Here is a 23,377-nt window from a genome sequence, read left to right on the forward strand (position 1 = left end):
GGGAAACAATGACCGAATCATCTGCAAATTTAATAATGTGGCGCTGTTCATGATGGCTTTGGCACGCATTTGTGTATAGGAAGTTGGCGTGCAGCCACATAGCGGAGCCTACAACACGCGTTGGAACAAGTTGGAATCATGGCGGAAGGAGGAGATGACGGCACTCAAGACCTCAATCTAAGAGGACTAAGTCTTAAGCATGGACATGTTTTAGTTATTATAAGAAGGCCAAAGGACAGTTGAATGAAGATAGTTGAAGAAGATATCCTGTCTGCAGAACATGCAGGAAAAGAATTACTGCTAAAGGCATTGAACACTCTTTTAAAAATATAATATTGATAATACCGAAAACCATCCGACAATTTTGGTCCCTATTAATCGTGAGGTTACATTTTCATACCGTTACATCACTAATTGTGAAGGTAATTAATATTACACGCCAGAACTCTAGATGAAATATGTCTCAAACACAGTACAGTGCCAATGGACAATGGAGTAAAAGTGATCAATCAGATTGCTTTCTCTCCATTGTGTTCATCACTTGTACGTAGACCAGTTTGCAGTACGTTTAACTAGTTGACCACACATAAGATGTAACTGATCAAAAAAGAAAACATGGAAGGACTTCATTTGCATGGCAAGCTCTTTCAAAGATTCTTTGAATAAAATCCTACGTGCAAAGTCTGCCAAAAGGCCAGATGAACCATGATTAAATAATTGCAACCAAAGGACGGGTTTTCCGGTCCTGTTTTTCCTCGCCATGGTTCATGGAACAAGTGAGTCGTTGAGCGGTTAGTCAACTCTAACTTGCTTTTTACTTTAATTGATATGATTCTTCACTCCAAGAGGTTGACACTGAATGCAAGGTCACAGAGCAGGTGCTTAAAGTTAGCGCTGTACCAGTATGTCACACCATTACCCCTTTATTCCAGCAATACACCATTTATCAATGTGCTGTCATTCTGTTTAACTACTGTAGTTCAGGAAGGACAACCACGGTTCTGCTTTAAAATAATGTAATGCTTTTACTTCTGGTGTCGGCTGGGGGTTTGGAAGGCAGAGAGACAGCAAACAGGGAGGTACTCTGCACTGAGCCCAAATGAATAGCAAATACCAAACATGGTTTTTGAAAGCAAAACCACAACTGGAAGCAGGGGAAGTTTAGAGCCAAGGTTTGAAGTGGCAGATATTGTGTCTGCTGGTTTACAAATAAAACAAATTTCTCCTACTGTGTGGATAGGTGTTAAGCTTTTCTTTTCCAGACAGAAAATATGGCAATTGTTGTTTATTTAGCTCCCTGGGATTTTCAACTAAAAAATCCTATCCATCACATAACAATATACTTGCCCAGTGTCTTGTAAATAGTATTTAATCTTCTATGCCTCTCAAGCCACGTCTTTTTAAATACGTTTCTTCTAGTGCACAACAAAAAAAAGAAGTTGGAGGTGGTCAGATGTTGTGACGTGTCAACCCTTAAAGACCTGCAGCAACTTTTACACAGATTCTCCCCAGGGGCACTGACAGGTCCAATACATCATCATGTGATGGGCCCTCCCAGAGCACAGTGCTGGATCTGTGCTGAGCGATAAGGGCCTGAGAGACTGGAGGGTGTGAGTCTCCCTCTTGTCACTGCCTGGGGTATAGCCATTCCCAAGACAGTGATGAGAACACATGGATCTGATTCATTTTATTTTACTGTCCTATGAAATAAATGGAAAAAAAACAAGCAATATAAGAACAAGCATGTACTCATGCCAAGCGAAATAAAGCCATGTCAATCAGTTTTTATGGTTTTAGAATTGTGGTACATCCAAATTACAAAAGATACTGGTTGTACCTATATGGTCAATCTGATCCGACACGTGACGTGACAAAGTGCTGTTTAACCATGATGTAAACTGAAAAGTGGATTTTTGATTACATTTCTTACAAAAAATCACCACATACCTCAAATTACAAAACATTAGGCTGCTTACTTTTTGTAAAGTAAGCTAGGTAGCATCAGCCCCCTCACTCTGAAATCCTTGTAGGCATAAAGAAATAAAATAAAGTCAAACCTCCATTTACAAAATAGTTCAATCCAATATTTTGTTTATACCCGTGAAATAAGAAAAAGGAAAAATGCAGTGGTGACCACAATTCGATCCAAGGAGCCTGATTTGACTGGCCAATCTCCCAGTCAAATCCCATTCTATCTTGTTGATTATCCCTTCGCAGAAAAATGTCTCTCTCTGATTCCATTATTCCTCTGTTGATGCAGTAGCATCCTAATTAAAAAGCAATTAGCGAGGCAGCCTCTAGCTCACCCAGTAAAATCCTTGGCAGCGGCCAGGGTTCAAACCTGACCTGCGGCACTTTGCTTCCTGTCATCTCCTCTCTTTCTTCCCCCTTTCCTGTCTATCCTATGTCATTATCGAATAAAGAGAAAAGCCCCCAAAAAATCTTTAAAAAGAAGCAATTACCAAAGAGAAAAAAACTTCTCATTGTGTTGTAACCGAATGCGTAAGACTCTAATGAACATTTTGTTTTCAAAATATGTCACGACTCATGACCCACAAAGGTGTCTTTCGATGTGCATATAGGTAAACTGGATCTTAAACACAATCCTTGTAAAAACAGAGTTGCTGTAATTCAATATTCTGTACTTGATATTTTGAGTGCAAATTACTAATAAATGCAATAGAGGGAAGCATACCTTATAAGTCAGAGTCTCTTGAAACCTTTTGCTGTGAAAAAGAAAAAACAGAAGATATATTATATTAATAATATTATATGTTAAAGTGCAGTGATTAAACTGTGGCAGTAAAATGTGTTTATTACACTTATGTATGGCATATGTTTGCTTGCTCAGCTTTGTGGTGTAGATTTTTTTTGTACAAAAATCAATTTACAAGCAAACTAGGAATTCATAACCAAATCTAAGGCTCAACACAACATCTTCCATACACACAATGAACTTCCTGGAATGTCTACATTTGCAGAATATCCACATGAGTACCTGGAACATGACCTGGGGGAAAAACACTAAAAGTAGCAGGATGAAGATTGACACAGTCAGGTGCATAGGCCTTTCACATACACTGCAAGATTGCCCTCCAGTGACGCAGCTTCTTGTTTTCTCAATTTTATGAGGAGTCAGGAAGGGTGAAGTGTCAAGTTAACAAAAGTGAGGAAAGGAAAAATTAAGTATGTGAAAACTCTTAAATATTTTATACTTTACACTGAGAGGCCTCCCCAAGGCACAAGAGCCCCTTAAAAACCCCATGCATATCAGAATACCTGAAACATACGCAGTTAACCACTGCTCTACATCGGTGTTAAACTTACTCCGCCAAATGGAGAGATCAGGACGGTCTCACAAGGCTACATTGGTGTGCAATTATGTTACAGTCCTGGCAACCATATCTAAGCAAAGATTTCTACGCTTCATGATACTTTTCTGGTTGTGGGGGAATAAATCGAAAAATAACTGAGAGCAAACACCGTGATTGAAAACTGATGGTATGCCACTGTTGTTGTTTGGCAAAGTTACCACTTTAGAATTGACATATACCGCCTGACGGATTTTGGTATGCCGCTGCTGTTGTGTAAGCCTATGGCACTTATAAACGTTATAATAAGGTAAAGTCAGCAGTTAACAGTTAAATGTTCCAGAAATATATTTAATAGTGCAGAATCAGGCACACAACTTATTAACGTTGTGCCACTCATGTTCCACGGTCATGTACTGTACATGCACATGTACAGACATATTCCACTGATAATTTTGACTATTTCACTGGCAGACACCGCTGTGCACCAACACGACCATCGGTAGTGTCTCTGCTATGGTCTAGATCTCATGTGGCTGCTGTTTTTGCAGGGTGTTGACGAGTGTGGTATGAGAAAGCACTTTCACCTTTCACTGGATCATTGCACTCTGGTCCCGGCATGTAAAACTATAACTTTTAAACTAAATGAGAGTTAGTAAGTAACTCAACTGAACATGCTTTTTTAAATGAGTCATGACCCATGAAGGACGTGCTTAATCTGGATTGAGTTACATAGTTGAATAATATTATAAAATGCAAGATCCCCCCTACTGTCACGTACCACTCCCCACTGACTTACATCGATTCCTTACTGGCATACTGCTGCTGTGTGATACATGGAAACGGTATGTCACTGCTGTTCAAAGGCCGCTACTGCTACAACTCCAAAAATCTATAGGGTACATTTAAGTTTATTAAAACCTACTACAGGTATATAGGTAATGACAAAAAGAGGCATTTATTTAAATACAGAAACAACACTGGACGCCCTAGATGATGGGCAGTTTGTGACTAGAGTTCCAACCCCTGAAATCCTGCAAGAACACAAATTCTATTTTAAAACAGAAACTGATGTCCATGATGCTTGGATTAGGAATAAGACATACTTTATTAATTCCCAAGGGGAAATTAAAGGCTGGATGACAAGATGAGGAAAAAAAGGAATATGCAGAGAGAGCTAGAGGTGACTCAGTTTAATTTTAAGTCGGTACATCACTTTGCTATGTGCTCAGCATTTTTTGACGGTTTAAAAAACATTTACTCCTAATATGTGAAGTCCCCATATTCAAAGTATAAGTAATTATAATGAAGAGAACGGTGGAAGCAACTTCATCAGGAAAAAAAATCTGTTGACATGACCGCTGTACGATTTTCTCCCAGACCAGAACAGACTTGGCTCAACTTGGTCCAAGCAGTCTGAATGCCAACATCGTAACTATACTCAGCTAAAAAAATCCCAATGAGCGTCTCCAGTTAACATGCTTGTGATCACAGTCTCTTAGTTGCTACAACAGCAATCCTATACAACAGTGCTTTGTTTTGAAGCCTTCAGTAACCCAAAGTGGTTATAGCATCAAACTACCTTGTAATGATTCTGCTGCTATAGCAACAGGATTAACACCATTTAAGACATGCCCTTACTTCTCCTTCTCTGCAATCATTTGTTTTTTCCTTCTCTGTTTAAAGAACTGAAGTACATTTTCTGTAACACTATGTATGATAGGTAATTTCAGTAAGAGTAGCATTTCATGTATGTACTGTACCTCCAACTGGATTTTTCCTGATTTGTCTGTAATATACAAGACAGGATCTACAGAGAACCCCCATTCTCTGTTGCTGTCAGACTGGGGGCTGAGATTTAAAAAGGTGAGGTGCGGAACATATTGTGACACTGTTGCCTTGTACTGTCAGTGCTGATAAGACACAGGAGATGAACAAATCGCAGTGACAAGAGATAAAGGTACTGTGAGAGAGAGTGTGAGAATGAGTGGGAAAATGATGGAGAGTGAGAGCTCCACAAGAAAAAGTGAAAATAAAATCCCTAAGAGAACATGGCAGAGAAGAGAGACACCGGTGTTAGCAGGGCGCTACACTAACAAGAAAACAACAAGGGCAAAAACAACATTTTAAAAAGCAGAAACCACAAGAAGGTATCTGAGGTGTAGTAAGCCGGTGCAAACCTCCTGGGAAAGGTGAACTTGACTGCATTCTGGATGAAGCCGTAGCAGCATGGGCTGATGACAAAGGCGGCTCCCGCCTGGATACAATGCTCCATCACCATGTCTGTTGCAACGCCACATGCATGGAGGGCAACCTGAAGTGAAACAAAGAAAACAAATCCAAAACGTGTTATTTTCATCAGTAAATTCTAAGCTAAGCAAGACAAAAAGTGAGAGCACTCAAAAGCATTCACTCGATCCAACTGAATCACTTCATGATAGCTGTTGCTATTACATACATACACTGTATGTGTGCTTTCCCAGGTGCAGACTCTGGGAGGGAATTAGAGCAAACAGAATGTATTAAGTCTTTAGGAGAAGAGGCACGGATGCATCTGGTATCCAATAGAGTGGGTAAACTGTGCTTGGTGATGAACACCTAGCTTTGCATTAGTTTGGTGTGGTTATATATTGGATGGAAAAAAGGGAATAAAAGACCCAATGTTATAGCCTGTGTATATTCCAGCCTGCAAAAATAACTTGTGATACCTCAAAGACAATGCTTTTAATTTTCAAAGTACAATGGTAAAATAGATGATTTCCTCTCAAGCGTACATTGGCTAAATAGATTCTCTGTTAATGGTCCGCATGAAATTCATTATCAACAGTATAGTGTGATAATAGCTACTCTGGCTCACTAAAATGAATGCCGTCCAACTCAAGCAGCCACCTCAAACTTCTTTTGTTGTCTTCCAAGAAATTGTCACTTGGCCTCCGGGAGTCTGAATCTACTGCACGTTGCCTTGACAGCAGTGACACAGAGCAGAAGTTCAGACTCGGTCAGGACGGGGCGGAGCCAAGAATGGCAGCAGCTACAATGGATTGGAGAAGATAAAAATGACCAAACGCACTCATAAAGTCACCAAAATGTCTGGGCCGGGGTACATTTCTCAGAGGTGCTTAAGCGCTCCCTGAAGGTTGGACAGCTGAAGCAATCCTTCAGCTCACAACTACACATGAAACCAAAAGGTGTATTTTAAAAACCTGCAAAACTTTTTTATATGCAATTTCATAGTCTACAGTCGGAAACAAGTCATGTGATTAGTGTTCAGGGCTCCACTTGGAAATATGATGAGTTTGGTCAAAGAACCGTTTATTCCACTTAAGAAAGATGTGCACTTATTTTAACATTTGGGTATCCAAGGAGATTCTGCACATGAAAAAATAACCAGAAACTGAAAATTGGGGAGTTAACATTGATTACCTGCATGGCCTTGCATCTATTTGACACCTAATTTCCTACCCTGCATTTATTCATGGCATAAGTTGGAAGCCTAGCTTCTGTTCTTTCAACAACATATTTCAGGCGGCTGATTAGGAGGAGGAGTCCCTTTAAGAGATTGCATGATGCTACACCCCCCACATCTAAAGCAAAAATAATTAACAAAGTAACACTATCGCTCTAACCTAGCTACTTAATGTTGTACATTAGTCATGCTGTGGTAAACCCTAATTACATTTTATAACCTTCAGCCTCAATTTAACACCAACACTAAGCCACTCAACCAAAAGAAATGCACACAACTAAAATAAAACAAATTCTGATATGTTTTGATAAGTGATTATGCATTTCCATTTTTTGATTTGGAAAGATTCCTTGCTTTTAAATAGCTGGAATTTTCTTTTTTGTCGTCGTCTGTTAAAGCAATATTGATGAAGGCCAATTTGTTTTATGGGATGCTAATTAAAAATGGATGATGGTAAGAGGTGAAAATGTACGCAAGGTTGATTTAAAACTGTCTAATAGACATACAGTATTTCATACAGGCCCTGCAAAGCACATCTCTGCACTAACATTTCACTGGAAGAAGAAATCATGAATTAATTTGCAACAACCAAAATAATTAAGGGTCATTTATAAAACTGGGTTATTTATTAATCTTAATGTATCTCCCTCTCAATAATAAAATCCCAGAAATAATGAGGCTTCATTATTTAATCTCATCCAAGTAATTACATCCCTCTTTCCTGTTCTGTTTTAATGTCTGTCTTTGCAGTGTTAGAGTTTTAAATGTTTGGATTATTAAGAAATTATGCTATTGCTTAGGGATTCAAATAAATCTGGTCTATCATCAGTAAGAATTTTATATCGGCAGGACTGAGTGTCTGGTACCTGTGCCCTAGTATGTCTGTTTATATACCAATTCACAAATATGTGTGAACTTGTTTGTGCAGACCAGACTAGAATAAGTGTGATTACACTGAATCAAAGATTTGTTTTCCTCTCAAAGGTGGATGTGATGTTGTATTTGACTAAAGACACAGACTAAAGCTTGAAAGTCTTTGTAAAAAAATAAAAATAAAACTAAGACAGAAAAACAACAACTCTGAACCCTAAATGAAAGCAGCTGATAAAGCTGTATTGGAATTGGTCACATACATAAGGCTTAAACTAATAACAGTAAGTAAATTGTTCTTGGTGCAAAAATAAAGAAGTCTACTGAAAGAATCAATTGCAAACAATGAGACCCTGAAGCAGAACCAATAATTGACCTGGCTGGGGTCAAATAAAATCCAAATCAACTTCAAGCTTCACAACTTTTCCTGACTCCAAGGTGTGTTGGCTCAATGTTATCTGGGAGGAGAGAGCATAAAAAAGTAGTTCTGATACCAGCCTAACACCTGGAACATGCAACGGCAGACAGAAAGAGCAGACACTGACTAAGAATAAGGACACCTTAACTTAGTTAGCCCGATTAATTAAGCGTGACTAAAAATGGGACCATGTATTATACATAGCAGGATAGAAATATCTGTGCCAAGCAGGAAGAAGCTAAGACAAAGCAACAGCTAGGACTGCATAGATGTTGAGATAAGAATCTCAAGCAGTGTAAAAAAAAGGACAAATTTAAGCACCTGTTTTATATATAAAGCTTAAAATGAATTCAAAATCCATGTGTGTGTGCATAAACGCTCAATAGGCTACAAAAAACACCCACACATTGTAGAGAAGAATAATCTGTGCTGTTTGTTTCTTGGCAAATGGAACGGGTCTCAGTGGAGTGACGATGTTGGAACAATAGCTTCTAATTAAGGCAGGTACATATATATTCCTAATATCAATTATACTACTATATGTCCCAGAGAGAGTTAAAGCTAGGCTACTAGAGCAGCTGGCTTTTCTGAAACTAGGCTATGGCAAACGGCAGGAAGATGGATCTCTTCAACATGTTTGTGGAACGACACTGACCTGAGACACATTAATAACAACAATGACCAAGAATAATGACAATAATGAATGGTATAGAAAATCAAAACGTGTGAAAACTCTTCATAAGGTGAGAGCAACATGTTTTTAAATCCCAAAGACCTGTTTTGAGTGACACAGACAGAGTCAAAAAGCCAATTAAAAATCATAGCTAAGGACCTCTAAATTGAGAGTAATTATTAGTTCGAGAAGTCAAGAACTCTGTAGATGAAGGGGGGGTGTTTTATAAAGGACTAGCAATGGTTTTGACTTGCAGTTGGAGAGTGTTACCCAATGCTGGATTTTAGACCGTCCCTTTTAAGCATGGCGTTTAAAAGCTAGTAAAAAATAATTCTGTTGTTGCAGGTAGCTGTGCAGAAATAAACATATTTACTAACCCGGAACTTTAACCTTAATAAACACAAACAGGCGGAACTGCAGTCTTGGCAGATATAAAATGTGTGATGAATTAAGAAGTAAAAGTGTGACATGGCCAAGTTAACTGCATAAAACTTGAAATGGCAGGCAACCTTCTTTTCAAAGAGGTCTCCCAAGTCTTTAATGAAAGCATAACTCTTAAGATCTTGGCTACATTTTTTGAAAGCAAACCATAAGGATGGTAGATTTTTTCAAAGTAAACAAACTCATCAAAACTAAGCCTCTTAGAGGAAAACATTTAACCCTGACATTACCATTGTCCTTCATTTTCTAGGTAAAATTGGCTTTTCAATAATAACAGGGGACATTGACATACACCGCTTGACTCAAGTGTAGAGCACTAAAAGGGTTCTGATTAAAAGCTACACTTCAGGAAATGAAATGTCATCTTAGCAGCAATGGAAAAAATAATTGCCCGTTGGCATTTACAGTTTCTGAAAAAAGATAAGGAAATAATGTATTAACGTTCAGACACCTCGCAAAAAAGTTGTGATTGTGGCAGAATAAAAAGTACCATGTTTATGCAGTGTTAATCAAAAGCGGTTTACTCCTCATTTAAATGCATAATCAGAAATGAGAAGCACCGAGTTATTGGCTTGATTTTCATTATTAACATTTAACAGAAAAGGTAATATTGCACATAACATTGGGCAAATTATGGCCACTATTTTGACAGCAATGCTTTCAAACCTCATGCTAACGTCTAAGATAAATTATAGAAATATGGAACCGGATAACTGCCCTGTTGATGAGGCTGTTACAGAATTGTATGCAGCAAAATGAATCAATGTCAGGAAACTGTTGATGTGAACACATTTCCTTTTCTATGTAACCTAATAAGATGATCATTATGGCAGTGGGACTGGAGTAGCTTGATTGAAAAATAGATTTTGCCTCTTAAAGTGACAGGTCAGGCCCCAAAAAAAAATACAAATTTTGTTTTGGTGTGAGTTGCCCTGTGTTAGAGATATAGGCCATAGAGATGTCTGTCTTTCTTCAATATAATGCAACTAGATGGTGACAGTCCGAGATGTAAACGGTGTTCTCCTCGGCTGAGCTGTGGTGTTAGTATCAGTTAGCTTCAGTTACAGCTCAGCCAAGGAGGACAAGCCTCTCGTCCATGAGTATGCTTTCTTCTGCCCAGTTATAAAGCTGGTGGGTGTAGTTTGGTAGAATGCAAATAGTTCCGGATTGGCGCTTTGAGAACCACAAGCCAAGTGCCATCTAGTTGCATTATATTAGAAAGAAGGCACGCATTGCTACGCCCGATATTTCCAACAAGTGGCAACTCACACCAAAACAATCTAGACAAATAGATATATAGCACTACTGGTAACAGTATCTTTAAGCTTCAAAAATTGCACACCTAATGTCATTGCTAATTACATTTTCACTGTGTCAGAACATTTTTCTTTTAGAAAGCTGGTGTGTAGGTGTGAAAAGCAATTTGATTTGCTTAAAAACTCTAATGTGGAAAATAACATTAACTTGCAATTACAGTTAAATTTCAGTGAATCAGTGCTACTGTGGCTGCTAATTGATACTAACTACAATACCCAAAACAATATAGTGGAGTACAGATGACGTTGTGAATACTCAATTGTATGTCAAGTTTAAGCTTTGGCTTATTTGTTTTGGTGATTTTTACTATCACAAAAAAGTTTTACATTGCATTTACTCGCATTACCAATAATCGGCTTAATCTTTAATATTTAAGTCACTTGATCTCTACAGAATCTATGGATCATCATACAAATGGAGACAAAATGAATGCAAAGCTACATTTTTTGTATAGTGTTACTTGCTATGCTCACCCCAATGTGAAACGGTCCAGTGAAGTAGTCCAAATTGGCCTGAATGAAGCCAATGTTTTTCAGACCGAGTTCAGCGCTACGACTTTGGGCCCTGACCAAGGACTCTTCTTTGTTTTCTATGAGGATGACCTTGAATGAAGACAGAATAAACTCACAAAGCTGCATGCAAGTGCTACTTTTTCAGATGACTTGGAATGAGCAATAGTACAATTTAAATGTATGCCAACAAAAAGCTATCTATAAAAGCTATTAAAATGAACAATAAACACAGACTTTAATTAATGCAACCGAAACAAGAGGAGGCCTTTTTTTTTTTTTTTTTTTTTTTTTAATACAGCAGAATTGGAAGGAGTAATGATGAATAATGATCACTTCATCATTTTGAATAATGGTTGATGTACCTGATCTTTTAGTTTTTAAAATGTCAAAAATAATGACAAATGTCTGTTAAAGGTTACCACAGTCAAAAAATACCTAACAAAAACACAATATTCAACGACATGATTCAACACACACATTGCAAAAATACAAACGTTACCTGGCAATCTGGAAGTGTGTGAGCCAGAACAATTCCTACATGGCCCTGAGAGACAGCACAAAGAGAAAAAATAAAAATACACAATAGGAAAACAGCACGCAGGGGGCATCAATAAGTTATGATTAGTGCTGCCCTTTCCAACCAAACAATGACTTTCTCGCCATGCAACGCTACCTCTCTGAGCATGCATTTTCATGAGTGGAATTACCAGTCTGTCTGTGTACACTGGCCAACAACACAGGTCATTTAAAGAGGCAAAGAAAACATGAGAGAGTATGAGAACGAGCTCTTTTCAGCTGGCTGCTAATGGAGCGGCAGACTAACGTAGCCATCAGGTGCAGTGATAAATATACATGCATAGCTGGACTGATGGATGAATACACGTACCGTTCCACTGCAGAAATCCACAACGGTGTATCCCGGCCTGGCAAGCTCTGTAACCATGGCAACCAAGTTATTCAGCTGTTGCCTCTTCCTGACTGCACGGATATTTGACATTTTCCCTGCAAAAGAACCCAAGTGGAAAGCAACAGGTTTTTCCCAGGTTATTATTCAGAAAAGTCCATATAAAGGCTAAAACAAAAACTGCCCGAGAAGAAAGCTATCAAACAACACACTACAGTTTTCTTTATTACTCTGTGTTCTTTTCACAACTGCTCAAATTTTGATTTACAACCAGCCATTTCAGGTTATGGGTATAGCACACAGATGAAAAGGCCTCCACTCTCTCATGAGCATGTTTCCAGCCAATTGCCGAATAGGGAGAGCAAACAATCTTTCAACATAATCAAAAGCCAGCCTCAGAGCCAAAGTGTCCTTCTCATTTATGGCGGAACTTTCTGCTGCTGTGCGAGCAGAGTGTACCCCATTAACGTGAAGCACATTTAAGTCTCCTGCATCTTCATCACCAGTCTGATAGCACGCCACATCGACAGCGAGCCGTTGACGCGCTGTGCCAATGCCATATCCGGCCCATTAATCTAGAGTGCTGAGTGTTTCATTTACCCCACAGTCACACCCTCTTATCCACACAACTGGAATATCACAAAATATATTATTCCTACAAGTTCCTGCTCACACTGCTTTGTATACGACAACAGGGGAGGGGAGAGAGCAAAAAATACTTCTGCCGACAAGAATAGGATATTTCAGTGTCATTATTCAGGCTCTCATGCCGGCTGTTGTTGAGCTGATCCCAGTTGTAGGGAGAGCACAATAAAGAAAGTGAGGGATGAATTTGAATACAAAAAAACAGCAGGAAGGTAATTGAAAAGACTCTGCTCTTGGCTGAGAAACTCACATGGGTGCAGGCATTTCTATGCATCCATGCCTCCAAAGGGGCTTTAGTATCGAGGCCTTTTGATGCATTTAAAGATTTTAATTGCATACTGTATTACAGAGTTGACAGAATAGAAAAGGGAAACCAAACAAAGTAAGAGTGCAGATTATCCATTTAGAACTCAAACATTTGATGTGATATCGAACACTTTAAACCTGCCAAGACTGATATTTTTTGGCAAATTGGGAGCAGCGAAAACAAGCTGTTCATACAACACTGACATTTTATGAGCTACTAAAGTTGATTTGGCAAACTTGTTAGCAAAAACATTTACTATTTACACATTTAACAGATGTGAAGCAATCAAGTTTTGCATTTGTAGTTGGGTTTCTTAAAAAGTCCAATATTGCTAGAGTGTGCGCATCATGTACAGAAGCTCAGTCCTTGCCTCAGCAACAGGGGGTTCAACTCCCACCTGTGGCACTATGCTGCATGTCATTCCCCTCCTTTCTTCCTTTTCATGTCTAAGCTGTCCTATCAAATAAAGGCCTAAAATGCAAAGCTCCGTTTTGGCCACCAACAACTCCTGAGGGAAATATCTGTTTTTTAATTGCTAAATGTTCATTATATTAACTCTCGGTCATTTAGTGCTGGGCAGGCAGCATCAATTACATTGTTTGCTAAAAACAGCTGCCATGATCATTTTGAGTGTCTATGTGCAAAGCATTTGTATGAGGCCACACAAAGGGTGTAAGGGGTCCACAAGAGGTTGCATGAGTGTATCAGGCACATACTCAAAGTTGGTAAAGAAGTGCAAAAGGTGTATACAGTGTTATTTGTTCAAAAAGTGTATTCATTGACTGTGTTGGTGTGTGTGCGTGTTTCCACTCAAACAAGACTTTGATGTGATAAAAGGTCACCACACAGCTTAAGGCAACAGCTACGTAGGACTGAGTGGGTGGCAGCAGAAGCGCTAACTACAGTCGACCTCTCGCTTGGTTTTTCATTTCATTTTTGATGTGGTTTAAAAATAATACTAAGAGGTCTTAGAAATCCATGCCCTGGGTTGCTGTAACTGCGTCAAATTCATTCAATCTTAGATGAACATCATCCATTATGCAATTAGAGGTCAAAAAGCCACAGTATGTATAAAGAAAAACCAAAGTGGCAACCCACTGTAGATAACATTTTCATAAGGGCTTAATGACCCAAATAACATTCAGCTTGTTTCATAATGTCTTAAACCATTCTTGAATTTAGGTTAATCAATAAAACAAGGTGGATCTAGCTGCAATACAATTCACTTTAAATTTTATTTTATAGCAGACACCTAAGGGAAGAGGGACATTAAAAGGTTCAGGTAGTCTGACTATTTGCTCTAATTTAAAGAAATGCTTTGGAGTAGGTAGGAAAGAAGAGGGAAATCAATACCTTAATTAAAGATACAAATGATTATGGGATTAACTTTCATAGGATTAACTCTTTCAACAGGCAACCTGTAGTCCAATCTCTCTGCATTAACACAGCTCAAAGCGTGGATAAACTGATAAGCGGCTGTTAAGTATTTGACACTTAACTAATGCTTTTTTCACCGGGCGTCTTTTGCGCAATCGCAACTGTTTCACCTTTTTTTTCGTGGTTGCTAGTGGACCACTGCATGTTACCTTCTCGACTCTATTTGCCCTTTTTGGTTTATCCTTGCGAAAAAAAGTCCCTGGAACCTGCTAACAGGCACGGAAGGATTTACGTACTGAAGTGCAATCTACTTGCTAGACAAAATGCTGATACTGGATAATTCTGTGAAACCCCTGAGTCTGTTTAATGATGAGGTTTGGGAATGTTCAATGTCAGGATTTTTCATTGGTTATTCACACAATTTTCATACAGTCTCGTTATGGCACGGTTAGGCAACAACACCTTTCACATTACATGTCATTTAGCTGATGCTTTTATCCAAGGGACTTCCAATTAAGTGCTTTCAACCTAAAAGGTCTTTTGGTTAAGGTATAGTGTGTGGTTAGGTAAATAGACTGTCATCAAGGTATTGTTGAAGTTAGGCAGCAAAACTCAGAAAGATGTTGCATAAACACAAGTATTGGACATAATGAAATGTTGACCTCGTGATGCCACTAGATGAAAAGTCAGAGGATCACAGTTCTTAGAAATCCTCCTGAGGGGGCCATGAAAGTCTGTACCAACTTTGGTGGCAATATACTAAATATAATATGGCAATTCCCCTTATATTTGTTGAGATATTTGACTGAAAAAACACGAATGTGAATCTTATGGTGGCCGACATAGAGGAAAAGCCAGGGGATAACCAAAGTGGTCAAAAAAAATTGTACAGAAGATTTCAAAGATGCTTGAAAAATAAGTTATGATCTACCATTAGCCTCAATGACAAATATGACAGCTTACCAATGAAGCCTAGGAGACTAAAATGTAACTGAACAGCTTTGCCAAGAAAGTATGATCCCAGACAAAACTTAACAATCACAGACCATGTAATTCACAGAGAGCTCAGTAAGAGGCCTATCCAAAAGGTGCTCCCCTCATCCCCCCCAACCTGACATTTTTCCTCATGCCTCCCAACTGAATCTACTGTCTTCCAGACACTTTATAAATGGACACAGCAATCCCAAGTGTGACAGAAACTGCCTGCAACTGTCATCTAGCCAAGCCCAAATGATTCAGTAGCAAGAAGAGTTGTTGACAGGTGGACATAAGCTCACCTCTCTTCCTCTGTTACTACTCACATCAAACTGCATGTACAAGACCGAGAATGAGCTCTAATGTTTTAGCAATTAGTCCGCCATTGGCGTGGCACATCATCAAGCCAAGAATGTATAAATGCTAATAGTCATGTATAAATTATCTCTGAGGGACTGGCAACGGAGACTACATCCTATATGTCTGAGACCATGTTAAAGGAAATGAAAGGCGATAAAAACTGGACACAAAGACTCTTTTCAAATTGAAACTTGGCATCATGAAATAAAATCCTCTGTTTGTATTAGACAAACAATTACAGTGGAACACACTGGCAAGGAAAATACAACATTTGGCCAGTTATTGAATAGAAAAATCTCATTATATTACAACAAGCCAAACCGATAAATCCACCAACGTGTAAAGATTCTTCTAATTGGTTCCAATCCAAACTTCAACGCACATTTCAACATTTTTCCAGAACTGTTTTCTTGTTTTGGAGGAGAAACTGCACTGGGAAAGAGTGGGATTATCCCATCCAACTGCTCCAAGTTTTAATTAGTAAAAAGCCTAAATATTATTCATCATACATCAAGACATAAGTCAAGCACAGGCGGTATATTTTTTGTCTGCATATCAACGTCCATGCAACCTACCTACAATATTCTGTGGATTTTATTATTTGCCTGTAGCAAAAATACCTTTATTTCCACAGACATATTAATACTTGTATTGGTTGTCCCAGTTCATGTTAATTGACCTCCACTGCTGACATGTTACGTTGGTTGGAATCTGATGTGGTCATCTGTTTCCTCCTGAAAGAGTTATGTGTTTAACCTCCTCCCTCAGGCTGATGTGAGACAAAAGCAGAACATTATGATGCTGGTGGTGTTTATGAACAGGGGCATGGAAGCCATCACATCCAGAAAACTACTGGCACAAAGCCAGAGATGACAGAACTAGTAAGAGGCTTAGTATCGGGGAGACAAGTTTTCTGTTTTTCCTGCAGGTTGACTCTGCCTTGACATTTCCCAATGCTCTGTGAGGAGAAAGCATGTTATGGCTGTGTCATCAGGGGAGACTGAGGATCCATTAGCCTGTGTGTCCTCTACTGCTAAGAGGTGCCTACCACTGCTCTCTCTGGCAGTGAGCCCTGAGCTCTTCCTTTTTCCCCTGATGCTGCAGAACTGCCCAAAGCCTTATCAAGCAGGTCCATCACACATATTAGAATGTAAATACATTGCTGTGGCAAAGGGGAGCTCTCTGTTTAGGCTCTGCAGAAACCGACAGCTAACATCTCTCAGACGATATGCTGGTTTAAAGAGCAAACCTAAGGAGGGCTGGTATGTGATTCAACGCTAGGTTATGTTTATTTATGTCTTATACCCTAAACATGTTTGTGTTGAATCATTGGGATTTTATGTTTGTTGAAAAAAAAAATTAAATCTCTAGTTACTGGTAAACTGGGCAAATATAGGATTTTTTCCCCCCCTTCTGTAAATCACATTTAAAGGGTCGGGGTTGAATAATATTTCGTTTAAATTTAAACTTATTATGTGTTCAGAACAGTATCAGCTCATGTGTTATAAAGTGTTACTTTAAAAGTGGGTGGTAAAATACGGTTAGAAACTAGAAAGGTTCCATATCTCCATCTTAACTGCGTACACCGGTGTTACACAGCCTCACCAGTGTCCGGCAACCTACAGGAGTTATCTGTGGCCTCACGTTACATTTTGCTGTCAAGGAGGAAACAAATTCCTCACGAGTGGAAAGCGTCTCCGGACGTGTTTACCACAGAAATGTCCCAGAGAGTCATCTGTGGAGAACGAAGAAATATGGTGTTACAGGGTGTCATGTTAGAAGATGGCGAGCCTGAAAGGACAGTCTTAAAACAACTTGCAGAGAAATTCTTTACACCTCTTTCCCATTTAGTGTGTTCAAGAATGTGAGTTTTACTCAAAAGCACAATGAAAAATTTAATAATTACATTTTTATTTATGTTATATTAAATATGATATGTCCATCTACTTCAGTGTTTTTTTATTTTCAAAGTCCCATATGTTATACTGCTATGAGTTTCTCATAAAATATAGAAAAAGAAAACTGGGCAGCTGTTTGTGTAGAATAGTACTACAATTTGTTGCATTACGTTGACTGCCTAGAGTTATTTTAAATTACCTATGTCTCAATTAGTTAGTATGATAAATGTAAGTTTTGTACTTTGATGTAGTGATGATCTTCCAGGAGGAGGCAATTTATTACTGATCCTGATATATTTTTTTACATCTCAGAGCCAATTTAATGAAAACAAATAAGCAAAAGCGCAGGTCAATAAGTCAAGGGTCACTAGTGAGAAGAGTAATGTGTACATGTATAGCATCTAAAGTAAGGGAGATTTCTTCATAAACCTTCTCATTGAGTTTCAGTAAATGGAATGACACAGCATGTGCACACATTGGGTCGTGCATAGTCTTGCATTGCCAGACATTTCTCCACAGCACTGCGCAGAGGGGGGTCTAGCTAGACAACAGCATTCTGGGATGGGAGAGAAACATGCTCTGGTTTGTTGGCATGTTAAGCCAATCAAAATTGTCGGGGGAGGAGCTGAGCGCCGCACGGAGCCCCGGTGCCTCTGCAGAATTGCCTCGGGAAGGAACTCGTTTTGGTGGATTGTGTACGTTCAGATGTTGTTTTAGTCGTGCAACAGAAAACTAAGATTGGACAGATAGTCCAGATAGCTGTCTGGATTAACTTTACAGAGATCGACTGGAGATTAAAATTCCAAGGTAACAGACATCCAGCCGAGAAGAAGGACATACGGCGAAACGTCCGGCTTCAAAGGAGCAATCCCGGAAGTGGAAAGTTGTGGATATAGTCCAGGATGTGCACAATCAGGCCGTGGTGGATCATTATCTTCTCAGTCTAACTACTGCAGCTCTCCTGAGCAGATCATGTTTAAATGTGTGGATCCGGCTCAAGTAGTCATGAATGTACAAGTGTGTCAGCTCACAGAGGATCAGGTTGGCTGTCTGTCGGGGAACAAAAACTGTGTTTTCTCGTCCTGGCAGCTGCTCAAACGATACAGTGTGTCATAAAAACAAGTGCAAAAATGGTGTGGGAGCTCTTAGCAGAAACTGAAGAGGTTAAAAGAAAAGCAAACTAATTTTAACAGTTTGCTCCTTCTTCACTAATACTGCACATGGTGAATTTTCACATCACCTAAATGCATTGTTCCTTTAATTCTGCAATGTGCACACTTTTTCCATTTTATTTTTGGGAGTAATAGTTTAGTTTATAGTGTAGTCTAGTATATTCTTCATATTTAAAAAAGTAAGTTTTTTATTGTACTGTATTCTTTATTGGTCATTTTTATTTATTTTTCCTGTTGTGTTTCTTTTCGATTGATATATAGTTCTCTCTTCTGTTATTGATAATGTAGGGGATTAATTACATTAAAATTAAAATCCAAGGACATTTATCTATCCATCTATCTAAACCTTTTTGTGGTTTTGTAACTTCTAAACACATTAATATGCCATGCACCACATGAAAGGCTGGCTAATACAACCGTAACTCCTGTAAAACTCCCTGGTGCAAAAGAGAATAGTTATTTCTTTTATGTGTCTGAAGGGGGAGAAACCGCTGCTCCCTTAAGTGCTGCACACTTGTTCACACTTCTTGCTGTTCTGCAGGAGTAAACTGACCAATCAAAATAAAGAGTGAACGAGTGCTTCTTACCACCTAATAAACAAACTGCCTGGAGTGCAGTAACAAAGGTAATGGATGTCCAAGATTACTGAGGAAAGCTACAGGCTTAACAGCATGGCACATGTTACCACACTGGCCTAAAAGAATAGCAGAAAAACTGACATCCTAAAATCCTGACTTTACCATTAAAAAACATCTAAGTTTCCTTAAATTTAGTGAAAAATGTGTCTGCATAACAGCGTTAGAAATACATACTATTTGTGATCTATTGAAGCTTTATGAAGGGTATAATCTGCAAACTATTTAAATCCAATGTGGTAACTGCGTATATGGCTGCAACCTTACAACAAATGAAATGTCCTTGATGCGCATTTGCTTGATACCTAATTAAAACTTAAATTACCCACAATTATACAATCACTAATGTTAGTGCATGTAAGATTGTCCCCCTTTTAAATGGAACGTATTTGAAACTAATCTTTAAATACCATCAAAACAACAGAATGTGGGATGCGACCAAATGTTTAAGGATTTCATGGTAGTTTGATGTACAGAAGGGAACAAAGCGGCATTTAAAAAAAAAAATGATGACAAGAAATAATGTGAGGTGATCTCTTCAGTACTGAATTTAAACCGCATGACAATAATATCTGTAATGGGACCCAAAATGACTTATCACAGTTCCATAGAGGTAAAGGTACCGTACACATATTTTTATGTGACATAATTCTGGCATTTTTCATCAACTGCCACAATATCTAGCTGGCAGGGCTTTAGTTCTACCTTGCAGGCATCTTGCAATATCTTTGACATAATTAGAAATTTGAAATGGCTGGTTGGCACTTAAAAGTGTATGCAATAGTGCAGAAAAGCTTGTCATTGACAACATAGTTTATTATAGAAAACTACAGACCAGAGCATGAGGAAATTAACTTTGGCACATCTTTGTAGAGTGTTTACAACAATTATAACAGGAGAGAAATCTAAATTCACAGTCCTTTACTGGCAATGTAAATATTGTTTAGAGCAATCCTAAACGCTAAAACACAACATAACTGCAATTGTGCTGTATTTAGAAAGGTTTGCTAAATATAATCTTTTTAAGTATTCATAACTTGGAACAAAAAAAACTTTCACAATACTAAAAGCTCCAATTGTTGACAAGTTGTCAGAAAGAAAATGTTTGCCTTCACAGCAGCAGTTGCTGAAGTCTTTCAATGTGTTTGTGTAAGACTGACGACAAAAAATGACAACAAACAAGAGGAAAAAAACTTCTCACTGCGCATCCTTCAACAGCTTTGGAATGTCTGTCAAAACATGACCAGACAAAGCTGTAGGCAGTGGTCTGCATCATTACGGAACTCATGTGGTCCCTGTTACGGGTCAAAACACATACCTCATATGTCTTCACTGTTTGGTTTCAAAATTTGACTAGATCTAAACTAAGACAGTTTTGCTTTTGTATTGGCTAAAATGTATTAGTCAATTACATGTTTTTAACCAATGATGATTTTTATAATTGATTCATAATAGCTGGTAACCGTTTCAGTTTTTTTTTTTTTTTTTTTTATTCTATACCAGCGTAAACGCTTGATCGTCATTCAAAAAAATTGTTAAAAATAATCAATTTCATCTTTGGAAACTTGTGAGTTGAGGACTCGCACAAATTGATTAATAAAACCAATAATGAAAAGGATCCTAAGTTGTAGCCCAAAATGCTAGCAAACCTTAGCCAGTAACACTATTATCCCGATCCCTTGGTTTTCAATAATTTCCCTGAAAGAAACTAATATTAAAATTTATAAAATTCCTGAAATGAACAATGTAATTTGGTACTAAGTACAGGAGATAGCGTTCAGTTTGTACACTTAATTAATTCCAATTAGTTTTTAATTTCAAGGACATAGACAAACAGAAATTAAAGAAATGATGTAGTTCTTTTCAGGAAAATAAACTAATATCAATTGATTATTAGGAAAAGTTATTAGGAAATTACAGACATGAAAATCAAGTGTTACCCCGAGTCAACATGTTATGGCTTGTAACACGTCAAAGTGTTTAAACGGAGACTCTCAGCCTTTTCATAATGTTTCAGTTCACTGGCCTTGTCAAAACAACCGACAACAAGCGTAACAGAGAGCCTCTCCAATGTTCTCATTCATCAAGGAAAAAGAACATTTTTCCTCATCTAAGAGTATTTGTTATAAATAATTGAATTTAGTCATTTGAAATAGAAATGACAATAGACATTACGTCTCTGATATTTCCAATTATTTTATCAAGATAATGTACGCTTCAGCCAGGATAATCACACTATTAGATTTTCATATTTGCCCATGCCTTGTACACAACGCCATCTCTCTCCTTTTAGGTTCCCGTCACTGTGTAGGCTAAATATTGACTTGCAGTCTCTCTCCTAATGCTGTTCACTGCACTGTTTAGAGTGGACTTGGCAAAAGCAAACATCTACACTCCCCTGCTTTGAAAGTTAGTGAAGTTGTAGTTGCCATGGGCAGAGAAAGAAATGTTGTACTGTAGTTGTTCGGAGAGGATTCCAATGACTGAACTGCACATTCACAGCTCAGTTCAGGTCAGTAACAAATGACCTGAGGCTACCCATAAGCTCACAAATCAGTCTACCGTGTACACAAGGAAAACATAAGACTTGCTCAGTTTTTGGACTTGAGAGGGATTTTACACTTTAATTTATCAACCTGTAATAAAACAAAAATAAAGTTGTTTCTGCTAGCAACAAAACAGCAATACAATTGACTGCAAAAAACATTAGATTTGACCCCTTGCTTCCCACACTTTACCTTGAACCCTCAAATAGACCAATTGCAACCTGAGGAAGTCATAATCTATGCCATCCACCACCCAACTCACCAACTGTGAAAAAGATGACGTACTCATTCCCATCTTGACCTAAGGATAAATGCCAATGCTAGATACAGTGATATGTTATCGAGGCTACTATAATTACCCCTCAATTTCAATTTCCTGTACTAAAAAACTTACAGTATACTGTAGCTACTCCAAAACTGCTGGATATACTCCAAAACTCATAACACAAACATAAATCTGTTTGTACTACATTGGGTATCTACATAACTGGACCTGTTCATTTGACATTTGGCGCTTACAGTCCACGCGTATTGTCTGCATGACCCTACATTTTGAGCTGCATGGGGACGGTCTGTGCATCCAGACGTTGACAGCCCCAGAGATGGACAACCTGTTTAGCCATCTCCCGGTGTCCGCTGCTGTCTCGGCGGGGAGTGAAGCAGATGGACCGTATGCTCTGTGCTTTGCTGCTGTTCTTTTCCCAAGACAATCTGAGCAGCACTGTTTTGTTCGATCATTTCTGGGTCAAAAACCCCTGCTGCGTGGGGGGAGAAGGTGTATACATCCATGAATACTCCAGTTACTGAAGGAGTTATCTAGGTCTGTTAACGGGGTTATGAAAACTCCACTTTTAACCAGGTTAAGGTGTTTACATGACAAAACGAGGGTATTGCGGACATTTTAAAGTGCATGTAAGAGCTCATCTTAGTAGTATATGTGATGAAGACAAACATGGACATTTTGTAAATTCCACTCTGCTGAAGACATCACTTTGGGCATTGGCACTTGGTATTTTAAAGATTGTAACTGAAAACAATTGTTTGTTGCATTCCTGAACACTGTTGGGGTGTGGGTATTTTGGTGGGTTTGGAACAAGATCTTTTGACACACAAACTTCTAGGCGTGAACGGTTGTGAATCAAATTAACAAATCAAGTCAAATCTACTTTAAACACCAAAAAGAGACCCTTTCCACCACTGAATTCACTTAATGCAAGAAGAAAAAAAACAATGTTTTATTAAAAAAAAGTATAATTTGGTTGCCTGACCATATTGCAGGTACAAGGCATCATCAATGTTTTATTTCTCACAGATGCATGACTGTTATTAGGGGGAGCAACATGTTCTGTTATGGTTTACCATTTGTGTTCAACTCTATGGTAGGTTGTGTCTATAAAAAATACTAATAGAATATACATTTTCTGAAAATAATGTCTTCAAAAATATTTAATCCAGCTGTTCTTCCTGTTATGTTTTCGCAAGACCTTCCCCCTGCTCTTTCAAACTAAGTAATATTTTTTTATTCAGTCCACTCTCTTCCCCTTCATCCC

At 38.4% G+C, this 23,377-nt stretch overlaps 1 protein-coding gene across 1 annotated transcript in view; it reads right to left on the reverse strand.

Moving 5' to 3' along the window:
- Positions 1 to 23,377, reverse strand: part of gstcd (glutathione S-transferase, C-terminal domain containing) — a 45,852-nt gene that overhangs the window by 4,078 nt on the left and 18,397 nt on the right. Inside the window, exons 6-10 of the mRNA XM_034897878.1 lie at positions 11,895 to 12,010; positions 11,508 to 11,552; positions 10,970 to 11,098; positions 5,492 to 5,625; positions 2,696 to 2,726 (exon numbers count right to left, since the gene is read on the reverse strand). Coding sequence (XP_034753769.1) covers positions 2,696 to 2,726; positions 5,492 to 5,625; positions 10,970 to 11,098; positions 11,508 to 11,552; positions 11,895 to 12,010 — 455 coding nt within the window. The remainder of the gene's footprint in view (positions 1 to 2,695; positions 2,727 to 5,491; positions 5,626 to 10,969; positions 11,099 to 11,507; positions 11,553 to 11,894; positions 12,011 to 23,377) is intronic.

Source organism: Etheostoma cragini, chromosome 2 (assembly GCF_013103735.1).
Source record: "Etheostoma cragini isolate CJK2018 chromosome 2, CSU_Ecrag_1.0, whole genome shotgun sequence".
Classification (NCBI taxonomy): Eukaryota; Metazoa; Chordata; class Actinopteri; order Perciformes; family Percidae; genus Etheostoma; species Etheostoma cragini.